Source organism: Pelecanus crispus, chromosome 8 (genome assembly GCF_030463565.1).
Source record: "Pelecanus crispus isolate bPelCri1 chromosome 8, bPelCri1.pri, whole genome shotgun sequence".
Classification (NCBI taxonomy): domain Eukaryota; kingdom Metazoa; phylum Chordata; class Aves; order Pelecaniformes; family Pelecanidae; genus Pelecanus; species Pelecanus crispus.
The window spans coordinates 22,670,146-22,683,657 of record NC_134650.1 but is presented as its reverse complement, the minus strand read 5'-3'; the positions used below and the strand labels follow the sequence as shown (position 1 = coordinate 22,683,657).

At 48.0% G+C, this 13,512-nt stretch overlaps 1 protein-coding gene across 1 annotated transcript; it reads right to left on the bottom strand.

Annotated features, from left to right (window-relative positions):
* Window positions 1–10,849: 10,849 nt before the first annotated feature.
* On the bottom strand, window positions 10,850–11,797 carry PURA (purine rich element binding protein A). Its single transcript, XM_075715582.1, has one exon. It carries the CDS (start codon window positions 11,795–11,797, stop codon window positions 10,850–10,852), a length of 948 nt encoding a protein of 315 aa, XP_075571697.1.
* Between the last annotated feature and the right edge of the window lie 1,715 nt (window positions 11,798–13,512).

Here is a 13,512-nt window from a genome sequence, read left to right as displayed (position 1 = left end):
TTGGTATAGTTTGATGGCAGGTAATGCAGTATCTTACTGATTTTCATCACTGCCCCACCATGTTTCAATCAGACCAGCTATGCCAAGGTCTTTTTACAGCACCGAGCAGTCTACACCAACTATTTTTGTTTCATGTTTCCACACTGGTATACAGACATTTTTCTTCTTTGGACCACATGCCCATTTCTTATCCCTATCTGCAGCCCTACAGCCGGTTGCTCCTCCCGTGTACACAACTCTCTCCTCAACCTCCTCGTACCCCAAGCTGAAAAGTTGCCTGTTGCCCTCTAGGAGAAATGGGCAGACGTTCTTGTTCCCAGCACTCCTGTTCAGAGCCTTTGCCCAAGCCCTGAAGCCTCAGCCTTCCACCAGCATTGTGTTCAGTCTGTCCTCCCAAAACCCTGTCCACTTTCTGTGCCACTAGTCTAGGGACGCTTCACCTGAAGTGGAAACCAGCCCATGCTGTGAAGTCATGACTCTTAACTTCACCTACTTATCATACCCTTTCTATCATTTTCCCAGGCACGCATTAAGACTTTAGGAAGTGGTGCCACCATGTCCTAAATTCTGTCTTCTCCCCAGGCACCCAAATATAGCTTTCCAAGTGTCTCAGCATCAAGGATGAAAGCCCCAGGCTTGCCTCAAGCACTGTGATATCTTCCAGGATCTACTTGTCCACTTAACAGGCAACTTGTCATATGGATGTCCTAATCATCAGGAGCAGAGCCACAACCAAATCCTCTGCCATCCAAACCTCCCAGAGCTATTTCCCCAGCTTCTGGAGGCATCTCCAGAACAGAGAACAACTCCTTAAGCAAGGCTTTAGTATTAAATTATAAATTGCCCCTTTAATCCTGTCCAGTTGCAAGTCAAGCTTCCCCAAATAAAAGGGAAGGCAGCCAGTGCCAAGGTGAGGACGGACCACAACCATCTGCAGATGATTTAATGCCATCTCTTCTCCACCAGCTCAGCAACTTTGGTCTCAAGGCGCCTTCTGGAGCTTGGAGCGCCTCCATGTGTTGCACTGTACTGTATTTTATCAGAAGATAATCACTCGTAAAGTGTGTCCTCTCTGCACTCGTGTGTGCAGTTCCTAGTGCAATTAAGCCAGTGTTCTTTGATTCCCATAATTAAGCTAGTATTTTTACTTTATGACCATATAAAGTCCATCTTTAAACTAAAAATAGACTGACTGTTAACAGATTCTTTTTTTAATTACTTTAAACCACCAATTAGAGACTCTCATTGGACAAGATAAGTTACACATGGCCTTGCAGAAGCCTACAAGGACTCATTTACCGGGACTTATTGACAGTTGCAGCTCAGAAGCCAACCTTTTTTTTTTTTAAAGATCGAATGATCCTCTGAACACAGCACTGTCAAAAGAACTATCCACAAACCAAACTGTTTGCATGCATGCATGAAAGCAGAGATGACAATTATATGAATTTGCAGTGCTTAGTTCAGAATTATTAATGCTAGAAAATAATTCAAAGCCTCTAGTCCCTATTTTGGTCAGAGACCTGTCCTTCAGCAGCCCCTGCCAATGGTGATCCTACCGTCATTTATTATGTAAAAAAAAAATCTTTTTAAGAAAAAGAAATTTTGACCCCATTTATAACTCTGTACCTGACAAGACACTGGCTTCTTTTCTTCACCTCTGGTGCTGCTCACACAACATTTTTCTTAAGCTGACCTGCCCACACAATTCCTGATAAGCCAATGCTACATTGCCAGCACTCCTCAGCATCACTTGAGTGGGAAGTTTAAATACCAGATCTCGGAAAATCCTTTATCCACGCTTCCTAGCCCTGGCATTTCTTGAAATACTGACAGATCAGCAAGCCTTCACAGTTCGCCTAGAAGTGAGACATCTGGACCTGCTTCTGCTGGACTGACACAGAAGAGAAGAGCTGGCCCTTGAAAACCCAGTGCCCACCTCTTGACCGCCAGGCGAGTCTTGAGGAGTCTGGACCAGCTGACGCCAATGTGCTGATGCACACTCCCAAGGAGCTGCTGGTTTGAGCTCCTCTGCCCATACCAAATGCCCAAGCAAAAGGCAAGCCCAGGAAAAGCAAATTCCAAACCTCAGGAGACTACAGGCAATAAAGCCAGCAGTTTACATCGCACTCACAAACCATTGTGCAACCATGACAGAGCATAGAGAAATAAAACATATTCCCTAGTGAGACACTACAGCAAGCCAAACTAAGGGGAGAGAAAGACACTCAAACCAACATGGCTGACTTTCAAATGACAGCACTGCTCCGAGATGTCCTACCCAGACAGGTCCTGCCCAAGATGCACAAACACTGTCCTGCACTCTGGCACATGACAGTGCGCCTTTCTACCCACAGTTAGAAGAACAAAACCCACCCCAGTCTTTGACTGGGGCTAACATACTAGCTGGAGGGCACTACAGATATGATGAGCACCCGGTGATTTGAGCTCAAGTGGCACATCAAGACGTTCACCAGCAACGGAAAAAAACACCACTGTTCATTTTCTCCACCCTCAACTCCCAGCAATATAAATTACCCAGGCATATATCTTACATAGATTTAGCCTCCTCCAGCTGCCACGTGAAGCCTGCAGCTTCATCTCAGCACTGGCCACATCAGCACAGCTGATGACACGGAGGAGCTGAAAACATGCCAATGGGGGTCAGCCCCGGAGCAGAGACCCCACAGCTCACAGTGCTTGCATGCCAGCCCTGAAGCCCCCCCTGTGCCTGTGCTGGTCCACCCTAGAGCGACTGCACATCAGTCCAGCAGGATGAGATGTCTCTGAGAGCCCAGGCTCAGCTCCCAGACCCTCCCACAAGCATGACAGTGCTGCATGCAGCAGATCAGCACCCACAACAGCCACTTCCCTCCAAGGTCTCGCTAGCCAAGAGGGGTTCATCCTTCCACACTGCAGATGTAACTCCACACCTCTCACCTCTCTGATCTGTGACAGAAAGAATGCAGATTTTCTTTGCCTCCTGCATATTTCAAGATAGTCTTTCAAGAAAAAAACCCTTCTGCGCCACAGCCGGGAAGGGTCAGCACAAACTTCCACTGCCAGTGTTGCAGCTTTTCACTTCAGTCTCCTCCACAGCCTAAGCCTAAGAAAAGGCTAAGGTGTGTATTTTTGCAAAGCTAACATCAGGATGGACAGCAAACCAACTGATGACCCTCAAAGCCAAGGAATTATCTGAGTTAAGACTGAGTTACCTGCTGGGGAGATCCAGAAGATGCCCATTCAAAGCAAGCACTCTCCCAGCTGATGACTGATCCAGAATGGAGCAGAAGTATGCCACATCGTGAACCTAAGCCTCAAGACAACGAGGTGCAAAAATGACCAGCCATCTACACAGGCGATCTCCTGTTTTATCTAGGGCTACGTCTACATGAGCAATCAGCATAGCCAGAGCCAAGTTCGACAGCAAAGGAATCATTGCTCAGGAGCCAATGGTCACGTTATCTGTGTTTCAGGGATTTTACTCTCTCACAAGCTCTAGCCTGGTCTGACAGACCTAATGTCCACCAGCTGGTAGAGCCTGTCTTTTGGCTTAGTTAAACCCAAAACAAATCACGTCATGTACTCTGGGGCTGCTCCACGATAAAACCAAGGTACATTATGCATAGACAGCAGAAGTGCACGCCTGACCCTAGCTGCAAAGCTACCGCAGGCACTGAGGGGATGTCTCGGCTGCCCACGGCAAAGGGTCTGCCAGAGGTGCTGTCATCTGGCTCTTATGTGCTTTGCAAGTGGCACCACCTATCCTCCACCCTCAACACCAGTTCAGAAGCTGAAGCACTTGAACAGCGGCCAAGGCGTACCTTGGCCGTCCACCTCTGAACAGCCCAGCCCTCCCACCTTGCTCTGAAAGCCTTTTCTCGCCCTCCAGACGGACACCACCTCCTCTGCTGTGACTCCTGGGAGCTTCTCCCCCCGGACAAAGTCTTTTCACCAAGCTTGGTACCCGCCTGAGTCCGCCAGCTCACAAAATATTTTTGTTAGTGACAATGGCACCATACCTGCCTGCAGTAGGGCATGTCCAAAAGCAAACCCGCTCATCCTTTCCCTTCCAATGTACTTCTCCAGCAGCAACTTCTACACTGTCCAAATTGCAATAAAATATCCAGAATACCATTGGAGGAGTAACCCTGTGAACCCCTAAAAATGGATGACTTGGTGTTTACTTCTCTCTGCTATCTACAGCTGTTTGCACCTGCATTACAACAAGCAATTCACAGCCCAGTAAAGCCTCATAGCCCACTTGTATTTGCAAGAAGTGGGATGCATTGCGGACCCCTATGTAGGCTGACCTTCCCCCAGACTGTAGTGCTGCTAAAACACAGTCCCATCAGGAATCGAAATGCTTTGAAAAGATAAAAAGTAGAAAAGAAGGAATAGGCAGGCTAAGTGAAACTCCCAGAGTGGACCCAAGACCATCTGGCATAAATGCTACGGGAGCAGGGAGGCAGCATCGCTGATGGGAGCAGAGCAGGCAGCCTGCTCTGGCAGAGGAACTTCAGCTGCCACACGAGGGGAGCATATCCCTCCTGTGCCATCAGGCCATCACCCTCAGTAATTTCAACATGAGAGATCCCACTTAGGAGAAAAAAAAAATGCCATGAACTTCAGGTCCAAAGATTAGGCTCTGGTTAACAGTTTTTTTAAAAATGTTATAATTTTGAAAGTCCGTTTAGATTAACCTTAACTAGGTTTAAACTATATATATATTCTTATCTCCTTGCCACATTTGCAACCCACGCACAACATTTTGCGGTGCCAGCAAGCTAAATCATGTGCAAGTGAGTGGAGCAAAAGGAACCACAGGCTTGAAAAAAAGCTCTGGGCTCAAATTATCTTTCATTGTTGCATGTGGCACAGGAGATGGCAACAGCAGAAGGAATCAAGAATAAAAATGGAACTTGCTTGTTTACTTTGTTGGTTTTGTCAAAACATTTTGACAACACTTTGCATACAGCCCGCTTCTCTGTTCTGCTACCAAAAATTCAGATCCTTTCACCTATCTTCATGCGTTGCAGAAGAAAGCCAAGAGGAGTAAAACTTTTAGAGAGAGAAGTGCATGTGCAAAAAATACAAAGCCCAGCATGAGAACTTAAAACTACGCTGGACTCCTCTTCCAGATAGTCCAAACACCAACGTGAACAGTGACCCTTCAATTACACAAGCTGAGTTAACAAGGAGCAGGCAGCCAGCAGAGGATAGTAAAAAAATAAAAGGAAAGTTTGGATAAGCCTGACAAAAAGCAAAGCAAAAAAAAAAAAAAAAAGGGAAAAGAAAGAAGGAAAAAGGTGCAAACCAGGAATTTAAATCTGCAATTAAAAATTCTTGAGAGAGTAACTTTAACAGAGAAACTCTCCAGTGCTTTAGGCAAAGCCCTACCTCTCAAAAAGCAGTCCAAGCTGGTAAGAAGCAGCAGGTTTTTGAATGAGCAAATTGCACAATTGTGGAAGAATTTGCTTTCGCTGCCTTCTTTCCAACTCATCTGAGAAAGACTTGTTTTCTACCCATTGGACTAGCAAAACCCAGAAAATTGTTTGATTCTACTTACACTTTGAGTTTTTGTGTTTCACGAGAGCCCCCTGAAATGTAAACCTGTTTTAGCATTCTTGTACATTAATGTCAGGATTCTCCACTTCTAGCTCCCATAACTTCTGCCACAGACAAGTCAATCAGATTTGGTATATGCCCTGGAACTGGAAATGGGAGGTCTGGGTTTAAAGCAAACAAAAAATAATTATGTCAGTGCTCTGCAAGGTGTTGAATCCAAACCTGCTGGATCTGCTGAAGTCTTCAAAACACTCAGTAATTTTACTTTAAAAAAAAAGAGTTTAACCTGTTGAACTTGAAAAGAAGGAAGTGGCAGACCATTGAGGAAGGGAGACAAAGTGTGTGGGTGCAAAAACATAATGTGCTGTAGTTCACCACCTTAGAAGAATTCAGAGTTTTGCTTTGTTTGGTTTTGCTTTTCTTAAGTGCCAGGGAAATGCACTTCCCAAAGGGCAGCTTTAGTTTATGGAAACCAAGGTGGAAGCATGAAGTGAAGACATGCCAAAAATGTCAGGTTTTCATAAACCCTTCTTGAAAAAGTGCACCGTGTTTTTAGTAAAAATGAGTATCTACCAAACCTCCACTGACCACGGGCCACTTGCATACGGAAAGTTGCATCAATTTGCAGTGCCAATGCTGACATTTTTGCCTTCTCCTTCCACCCACCTCCCCAATTTTTTTTCCTTGGGAGACATACAGCACCACTGCATTAGAACGTACAAGAAATGAAAACAGTGAGTACAACTGATATAGATCCATTGACTTTTTATTACAAAGGTACTTGATCACTTGGCTTCAAAAAAGTTTAAATCAACCCCTATTTTCTGTACGCCAGTACAAAGTAAAATCTATTTTACAAATTAAATACCTAAAAATTTGACAAAAATATTAAAGTCTGATGGAAAAAACAGTTATAAAAATCTTAAATCCCCTTTTAAGAAGGTAAGAGATAACATCCCCTCCCAACCCCCACAGTCCTGTTATACAATATTAATAGTAATTTTCTTAGAATAGGTAGGTATATCTTGCTGTTAGCACACAAGTCACTCTAATAGCTTTATCTGTATATACTCCAGTTAGTGCATGAATGCCATCTGATTGAATATAAACAACTATCTTTAACTGATCCCTAATTTACATTTCATAGCTTGCATAGTTTGAAGGGACAAAGGTTATACTACAGCTAATCATAGAAAAAGGTGGTTACAGTGCTATTTTTAAAGGCAACAAAGTAATTGCTCCCCCCAAAAAAAGAAGTTATCGGTCAGCTCTGAGCAGGGGTTAAAATCACTGCTTGGTAGGATCATCTCCGCCTTGCACCCGCTGCCTGCACCAGGCAGCCTCTCTGTGCTTTACAACAGTCAAGTTACAGGTTGCGAACCGCTTCTCAGCAAGCGCTACACTGAACACATTTCAACCCCTGCAAGGGATATGCACGAAAGTGACACTGTCAAGTAGTCTTTTTTCTTTTTCCTTTTTTTTAAATTGAATTTTCCAAAAAAAGCTCTCCACCACATACAGGTATGCCTTGCTAGAAGCTCAGCATCCTGTCCACGCCCCAGAGCTGAGTTTCTGACCACTGGCATGGCTGTCCTGTGGCTCCTGCCTGGCTGAAGCCCTTGACCCTCCCTGGCACCACGGGCCTGGAGCTAACTCCAGGATGGGCCCGGTGAGTCCCCTCCTGCTCCTGGGCAGCTGAAGGGCTGCCTCTCATGGCAGCATCGCAAGCAGGACCACAGAGAAGAGGCAGGAATCAACAGCGGCTCATTCTGTTTCTTTTTTTCTTTTTTATTTAACTTCTCAGAGACAGAGCAATTTTACTGGTGTTTTTTTTTTTTTAAACAAAGATAATGACTTTGAATTTAGAGGACATTTCTCTGTTAGCATAAAACCACTTAAAGGGCTTTTGTATTTCAATGGTAAATTACTTGACAGTGTCCCTTTAACTTAAAAATAAAATAATGTCAGTATTGCAATGAATTTCAAGTTTTCTTGCACGTAGTCATTATAAAGTAGTTTTTGTCATGCTCTTGGACCTATTCTACAAGACATTTAAAAGCATATCATCAAGGAAAATATAAGGCATACTTCTCAGGAATTAGATATCTTGGCACATTTGAGCATACCGTCTCTTTTTAAAACAACACATATGGTCAAATATACCTTTCTTCTTCTAACATTAAACGGGGTTTTCTGTACTTTGTTTTAAATACTGAGATATCAGAGCCCTGGTAAAGTACCGAGCACCTCCAGGGTGGGGTGGGGTGGGGTGGGAAATCAAAAAATAAATCAAAACAAAACCAGAAGCAAAATCCCACGAACCTTTACAGTCATTTTAGTCTTTCATTATCATCATTCATCAAGTCCTTGAACATACATATCGTGCTTTAAAAAAAAAGAAAAAAAACGAAAACCAGCGAAACACGCAGAAGAAACCCAAAACGAGACAAAAACTGACCACAAGTTCTCGGACACTGTTCACAAAACTGCCAGCAGGCTGTTACAGGCTGTACTGGTTTGACTGGAACCGCGCGGCCCGTGCGCTTCTCAAGTCAGCTGGATCCCAGGCAGGATCCAGGCGGTGTGGGTGAGGAAGACCACGGGGAGCAGCCTGCCTTGTTAGCGATGCTCCCAGGAGCCGGGAGGGTACAGAAGGACACTGCTGTGCTCTCATCGCCTCCCGCTACTTATTGCTGGGAACACAACACAGCAGCGTGGACTATGAGCGCCGGACCACATCCATCGGCAGCGCAACAACATTTGGGAGGGCAGTGAACAGCAGGACCGAGACAATCAATCAAGTAGCAAAACCAAAGCAATTAATTTCCTAACTACGTCTAGCAGCATGGAGAATGCAGTCCCGCACACATCACAGTTGAAGTACAATAATCAATGGAACTGCCCATCCAGACCCTCTGATTCAAAAGCAGGTTATCAGACAAATGTTTACATGCAATTGAGAACCATTTCAAATGTCACATTACGCACTCTGAAAGCTTATTTTACTACTGGGAAATAGGAAAGTGCACATTAAAGCAATTTTAAACATTTCCAGTGATTGTTTAAAAGAAATAGAAACACCTCACTACCGGCATCTCGTACTTAACTTTCTGTGAACACTAACAGCAAACTTCTGTAAAGGGAAATAATGCATGGTACAACGGAAACAGCTTGTTTTGACACTTACAGTACATCTCAAAAAAAAAAAAAGGGGGGAATTGTAATTTCAAATGGGAATAAAAAGACAGCAGGAGAAATAAAATTCTTTAAAACAAGCTTATTTTTTTTCCCCACCCTTCTGAAACTCCATCCTTGACCATCAGTAAAGAAGCACAGGCAGCTCCTGCTTGTACAGGTGGTGCCTTCTGTGCGCAGCAGCTAGGTCTACCAGACAGCTAACTTTGCCAAGAGCGTTAAGAAAAATGATTGCATCCCAAAAAAACTTCCGAGTGGAACAAGATCCTAGTTTCTCTGAAACACTGTCTACTGAATTCCAGCCAAGAAAAGAAAAGAAAAGAAAAAAAAAAAGTTCATTTCACTGTTTAAGGCATCTTTTTTTATAACATTTTCTCTTCACTCGTAATGATGATAGTCATGCAGCAGTTTAATGATAAAAATATATTAATATTTTACTATACAGCAGCAAGAAGTTAGTCAATTAAAAGCACACCAACTTTTTTAAAAAGAAAAAAACAAAAACAACAAAAACAACCTGTAAAAGTCTATTATTATTCTTATTATTATTACAAACAATTTCAATTTGGAGAACACACCTGGACATATTAGTAGTGTTCTGACAAATCTGCATTTCCCTACCCTAGGCTTCGACCAGAGCCCGCGAGAACGCATGCCAGCAAGGAGGCTGGGACAGGGAGGGAAGGGCACGGCTAGGCTCGCCAGGTATGTAGCCAGTAATAACTAGCACCACAGCTACATGGAAATCCGTTACAGACACACACCGGCTTGGCTTTCACTTTTAAACGAAACTCCGAACCCCATGGCTCAGTAGGATTACTCTGCAATTGCGTCGCACTGATTTCTAACAGGCCTACAGAAGTCAACGGCACTGGCAGGGATCAAAGCATAGGTTCGGACCTCTCAGGAGTTTAGGAGATAGTGCTAGTGCCAGTGGTGACATGGAAAGACTCACTACCTGCTGTCCAAAAACAGGTTGACTGGAAACCGCTGCACATCAGGTTAAGTACTTTAAGTACACAGAATAAAAAAAATATATTATGAACAATACAAGTACATCTCATATACACAATAATGACAATACGCCTACTCAGCTGTAAACCAAACAGGTGCAGAAAAAAATATTACGAGAGGAAATTATTTACTTTTTTTTCTCTCTCTCTCTTTTTTTTTCTTTTCCTCTTTTCTTTTTTTTTTTAACTATTTGAATAACTTTGGTTCAAACGTAAAAATCACAAGTTAGCAAATTTCATTTAAATGCCTTTTTTAATAATTTTTCTTCATGTTCACAGAAGTTTCACTGACCATTTTTATATGTTTAAGGTCCAGATGCAATGCATATTGTATAAAAGAGAGCACTTATTGTTTACCTTGCATGAATTAAACCTACGTACCTTTTAACTCTACAAACTTCTGCATAACATTTAGACAAAGCTCAGACACACAGCATGCCTAGCCCTCATATATATATACACATCTCTAATCACAGGTATATAGGGTGTCAAATATACTATAGTAACCTCCATGTAAGGTTTGAAATTTGGTAACAAAATGAGAAGAAAAAACTAAAAATATTATTTTACGTGTTCTAAAATATCTCTTTTTTTTGTGCTAAAGTCAAATGTTAGCTCAACATGAAAAGGACTTTTTTCTTATATAATTCAGCAATATTATAATCTTGACCATTTTTGCAAACACTTTTAATAATAATAGCTTAAACGTGTACAAAAGTTCTCGGTTAATTAGGGAAATAAACACTCAGTTCTTTATATTTTTAATCAAGTAGGAAACACAGTTCATATATAATGTTATTACTTTTTTTTGACTTTTTTTTGTGTGTTTTGTTTTGTTTTGTTTTTTGTTTTAGCAGCTGCTTACTGTTTGATACGGTGGGTAAAGTGGAGGAACATCCAGCGATGGGTGGATGGAGGCGCTGCTGCCGGGCGGCGGGGGGCGCCGGGCGGGCGGCGCTGCCGGGGGGGGAGCCGGGCAGCGGGGAGGGCTTCTCGCCGTCGCCCCCCCGGCCCGCCGCCTGCCCGCCCTCCCGCCGGCGGCGGGGCCAGTCCGCGTCCCGGGGGGCGGGCGGTCAGTCCTCCTCCGGCTCCTCGGCCTGCAGCAGGGCGCCGGGCGGCCCGGCGGCGGCGGCGGCGGCCTCGGCCTCGGGGGGCGGCTCGGCCCCGGCACCCGCGGCGGGGGCGGCGGCGGCGGCGGCGCGCTTGTCCCGTTGCTTCTCTTGGATCTTCTTCATCTCGTCCGAGTACTTGCAGAAGGTGTGGCCGAACTTGGCCCAGACCTTGTAGGGGACGGTGATAGAGTTGCGGTAGGTGGGCTTCACCTCGCTCACCCGCATGAAGACGCCGTACTTGTTGGAGCCCACGTCGAAGAAGAAACGCTTGTTGTCCACAGTCAAGGAGGTGCCCTCGGGCAGCTCGGCCGGCTCCTCCTCCACCCCGTAGTCGTCGATGAGCTTGGCCAGGGCGTCGCGGAACTCGATGAGGCCCTGGGCCGGCAGGGCGATGGTCTGGCCCTGCGTGGAGCCCAGCCCCGGGCCGCGGTTGACGGTCTGGCGGACGCGGAGGAAGCGCCCGCGCTGGTTCTCCTTCAGATCCATGTAGTACTTGCGGTTCTCCCGCACCAGGAACTCGCTCTTGAGCGCCCGGCGGGGCTCGTCGGCCGCCTGCGCTAGCTCGGGGGGCTGGCTGGGCCCCAGCTGGGCGTAGTGCTCGATGAAGTCGCCCAGGTAGTCGCGGAACTCGACGGCCACCGACATGGAGAGGGTCAGGCGGCTCTTGTTGCCGCCCGCCCCCACTTCGGCGATCTTGAGAAAGCGGCCCTTGGCGTTCTGCTTGACGTCCAGGTAGAAGCGCTTGTTCTGGATGTCCACCCGCTTGGAGGCCAGCTCCTGCGTCTCGTGCTGCAGGCCGCCGCCCGGGCCGCCGCCGCCGCCGCCGCCGCCGCCCGAGCCCGGCCCCCCGGCGCCCGCCGCGCCCCCGCCGCCGCCGCCCTGCTCGCTGCCGCTGTCTCTGTCCGCCATGATGCCGCCGCCCGCCGCCGCCGCCGCTCGGCCTCGGCCGCCGCCGCCGCTTCTCGCCCGGCGCCCCCCCGCGCCGCCGCCGCCGCCGCCTCCTCCGCCGCCGCCGCCGCCGCCTCCTCCTCGGCCGCCCCCGGCCGCCGCCCGCCGCCGCCGCCGCTCCGCCCGCCGCCGCCGCTGCTGCAACAGCCCCCGCGGCCACCAGCCGGCCGCTCTCGCGAGATCTGCGGGAGCGAGGAGAGGGCGCGGGAAGGCAGCAGAGAGCGGCCCCCGACGCCGGCCGCCCCGCCGAGCCGGGCAGCAGCGCCGCGCCGCCGGGCGGCCGCGCCGCGCACCGCCATCCGCCGCCACCGGCTGGGGGCGGGCTGTCGTCCCTCACACCCCGTGCCGTGCCGTGACCCCCCGACCCGTGCATCAGCGGCTCCCGGAGGGGCCAGGAAGCGCCGTCGGGCTCCTCGTGGCGGGGGGCTCCAGGAGCCCCATGCTCCCCCGACGAAACCGTACGGGCGACCGGGGAGGAGCGGGGTCCGCCAGCCCCCCCCCGCCCCATCCCGGTGCGGCGATCTCGGTGCCGGGATAACGCTCAGCATCGGGGTACCGGGCGGAGGGGCTTCCCGGGTGGGAGCACGGAGGCGGGGGGAGATATGTATTTATTCGGGGCTGCTAATGAAACTAATGAATACGTCTATGGCGCGGCGGGGGTACCGGGCGCGCCGGACCTCCTGGGAGCGCCGGACCTCCCGGGAGCGGAGCGGGAATGCTGTCCGAGGTGGAAGGGGCAGCTGCCGGCCGGCAGAGCCGCAGGCAGGGGGCAGTCAGGCTGCCCTCCGAGCATCCCCATCGCAGGTGACCGGTTTGCTTTTTATTGAACTGCTGCTCTTTGGTGGGTTTTCGAGGAGATCCCTTTGCTTCCAGTCCTTGTTACCAAGCACTGAATCCCAAATCCCGAATCCCAAGCCAGCTCCAGCCCAAGTAAGGGTGCTTTCTCCCGGTGCTGCAGGCCAGGAAGCAAACTGGCAGGCTGGGTTTGGTTAAAAGTCCCTTCTCTGCCTGCTTCCCTGCCTGGTGCTTCCAGAACAGTGAGTGCTGACTTGCATGGAGGGCATCAATGCTACCTTGAGCATCCCAAAAAACCTGCAAGTGTGGTACGCAAAGCAGTTGTGCTACAAGGCAGATTTCGTTGTGTCCCGTGGGATGTGCTCTGCACTGGAGGAGAGAACGTATGCGTTCATCAAGGAGAAAGAGATTAAATTGCTAAGACATCTGCATGTGTTGGACGTTGCTTAGATATCCTGGGAGGAACCCCCAGTCTGCCCCACCGTTATGTTTAAAGACTTTGTTATTACTGACTCCATGGGTAACAACAAAAAAAAAACTAGAGAGGAAAATGGTTTCATTTTAATATAGAAGCAATATTTCGGAGCTGCAGTGAGCTGCAGCTTGCAAGCTGTCAGCAGCTGTATGTCAGCTTGCAGAAATGCCCTGAATGCCTGGGACATGCGGTGCTATGTGGATGCTGCGTTTGATTTTCAGCCCGCCCGAATACGAAACCTCTCCCGGTGAGTCCCCAGCATGGGAACTGCATGGCCAAGCCGTCATCACTGCGCTGCACCCCTGTGGCATGCTGAGGGCTGATGCTCTGGCAGTGCCCCTCTCTCACTTTGCTTTCTTTAATCCTGAAGACAAATGTCGTTAAAGAATTTTGACTGAGGCCTAAC